The sequence below is a fragment of the Colias eurytheme genome, chromosome 10 (assembly GCF_061535395.1).
Source record: "Colias eurytheme isolate Ceu_HAF_F1 chromosome 10, ilColEury1 Martin Lab GWU primary, whole genome shotgun sequence".
NCBI lineage: Eukaryota > Metazoa > Arthropoda > Insecta > Lepidoptera > Pieridae > Colias > Colias eurytheme.
Window position 1 is genome coordinate 1,061,104 of NC_142989.1, and position 2,752 is coordinate 1,063,855.

Here is a 2,752-nt window from a genome sequence, read left to right on the forward strand (position 1 = left end):
TCTCAATGTTTTCGCAGTTGCTTCCATTTTTTTTAGGCAGCTGAAATTGTCGGTTACTTGACACTATTTAGAACCTATCATGATTGAATACAAAATATTTCAACATTTTTACTTTCTGGGTTTAGAGACTTAACCAAATAATTTCTTAAATAATATGCACTTATTTATATTTATATATCTCCTAGAATATGAAAAATATATATATTTATATTCATTAGAAGCAATATCTGATCGCTACAGAATGCTACGAATATTTCTAACACTTATCGCTTCCTGCATATCAATGAATTTAATTATACTCTAACAAAAATGTAAACTAATAAATAGTACCGATAACGTATTTTAAAGGTGAAAGTTCAGATTAATTGGATATAGTGTAAAATATTCAATAAATTAGCTGATAACATCAAACATCAACACTTTATACGCTGACATAGTTTTCATTGATAACCAATGGAATGAAGGAAAGCTGTTTCCTATTGAACGTAAATTATGTAAAATAGATTATTAGCTGATACAATTATGTAACAAAATGTTTCATGTAATTGCTTCTAATAATTTGCTGCACACCAAACAGTTTGGTTTCACAAAGGGGCGCTCAACCACAGATGCTGGAGTTGCACTACTAACACATATATATGTGGGAATAGGATAAAATATTGAGATGTATTTCATAATTAGCTTTATTTTTAGTCTGTGTTTTTCTATTATTTACTCTGTGGATATGTTATCTGTAGATTGATGATTATCTATGACTTGACTTTGTGGCTCGGTACGAAAAGAAATGGAGGATTGTTAAAAATGTATTTTTGTTCGGTGTCTGGGAATTAAACTGATTGGGCTAATTTGGCGTTTTTATTTACACCATCCCCACATAATTTGGGGGCTCGTCCGGGATGGTGGAATAAAGAAAATAAATGGAAGATTATGATTGCGGTGATTAAACCAGATTAAGACTTTACGAATTATGAACTAAGAAGACTAAGATTTAAAGAAGCTTATGATTATACGATTACGACTTGAAGACTATATAAAACTTATTATTTACATTATTCAACATGCCGCCGAAACGACTATTAAAGGATGATGATGATTATGGTGAACCATCGCCGCGTATTTCCTTTACTGATTTAGAAAAATCAATGACGCCATTTTCGGGTGATGATGCTTATGGCGTCGAGGCTTTCATAAAAGAATTTGAAGACGTTTCCTCTCTAATGCAATGGGGCGAATTAGAAAAACTCATATTTTCGAAGCGGCTCCTCACGGGGACCGCCAAGCTATTTTTACGTTCACTAAGTGGGACCACCACGTGGGATACACTTAAGTCTGAGCTCCGCGAGGAATTTGGTAAGAAGTTGAACAGTGCAACTGTTCACAAGAGACTTTCAACACGCCGGATGAAGATGAATGAGACTCATCAGCAATATTTTTTACATATGAAGGAACTTGCAGTACTTGGGAATGTTGAAGATGAAGCCCTGATGGAATATGTCATCGACGGTATTAAAGACAGTGAGTCCAACAAAAATATTTTATATGGCGCTTGTAACATTAAAGAATTCAGAAAGAAGTTAGACATTTATTCAGAAATTAAGAAAAAATCATATTATTCACCTAATAAGATTCAAAGTAATTCAGTATCAAAGTCCATTGGCATGAAAATTCAAAAAACATTAAGAGTAAAGAGATGTTTCAATTGTGGAGATTTAGATCATGAGTCGCCTAATTGTACTAAAGGCATTAAATGTTTTAAATGCAACTTGTTTGGCCATAAATCAACTGAATGTTCTAAAAGTATAAAGAAGAGTTTGGAAATTATGTCAACTAAGAATAATATTGATGTGAGACCTTTTAAGAAGCTGAAAATAAACAATATTGATGTAGAAGCCCTGATTGATACCGGAAGCGATGCTAATTTAATAATTATGTCTTATTTTAGGAAGATTCAAAGTGAAAAATTGTTATCTTATAGTTCAGGAACCACAGAGACTTTAACTGGAATAGCTGAAAAGGAAATTTATACAAAAGGATCTTTCACAGCAAAAATTGAAATTGATGATTGTTATTTTGAAACTTTATTTTATGTTGTTGATGATGGCGCTATCCCTGTCAACATTATATTAGGAAATCCTGTACTGAAAGAAGTAGAAATCAATTTTAAGGCTGGAACTATCACTGCAACAAGAATATTACACCTTACAATGCTAGAGAATGAAAATGAAGATATCACAAATATTGAAAACAAAGAATATAAGAATAAAATACAGAATATTATAAAAGAATATAACCCCAAAAGATGTACTAAAGAATCAAATGTAAAACTTAAAATATTATTAACCGATGATGTACCAGTTTATCAGAATCCACGACGATTGTCACCTTTGGAGCTTAACATTGTTGACAAACAGATTAAAGAATGGCTTGATGAAGGAATAATAAAAACAAGTAAGTCTGATTATGCTAGTCCAATTGTGCTTGCAAAAAAGAAGAATGGAAACTATAGATTGTGCGTTGATTACAGGAAATTGAATAAGAAAATTATTAAAGAAAGGTATCCACTACCACTCATTGAAGATCAATTAGACAGATTAACTTATGCTAAAATGTTTACCTCGCTTGATTTAAAAAATGAAATTATAAGAAAACATCATGAAAACGGACATTTTGGTTGTGTTAAAACTGAGGAATTAATAAATAGAAATTACAACGACCGTGAAGAACTAAGAAGGATGGCGAAAGCAAATATTCA

The 2,752-nt window shown here is 31.7% G+C and overlaps 1 protein-coding gene across 1 annotated transcript; it reads left to right on the plus strand.

Annotated features, from left to right (window-relative positions):
* The first annotated feature begins 644 nt into the window (after window positions 1-644).
* LOC149904981 (uncharacterized) lies at window positions 645-2,136 on the plus strand. Its single transcript, XM_090106032.1, has 2 exons — window positions 645-1,515; window positions 1,943-2,136. Exons 1-2 carry the CDS (start codon window positions 1,059-1,061, stop codon window positions 1,996-1,998), a joined length of 513 nt encoding a protein of 170 aa, XP_089962158.1. The 5' UTR covers window positions 645-1,058; the 3' UTR covers window positions 1,999-2,136.
* The last annotated feature ends 616 nt before the right edge of the window (window positions 2,137-2,752 follow it).

Excerpts from the sequence above, each read along its gene's own strand:
- LOC149904981 (XM_090106032.1), top strand. The coding sequence starts at position 1,059 with ATGCCGCCGAAACGACTATTAAAGGATGATGATGATTATGGTGAACCA. Across the intron at positions 1,516-1,942 it reads CATCGACGGTATTAAAGACA|GAAGATTCAAAGTGAAAAAT; the intron begins GTGAGTCCAACA and ends GTCTTATTTTAG.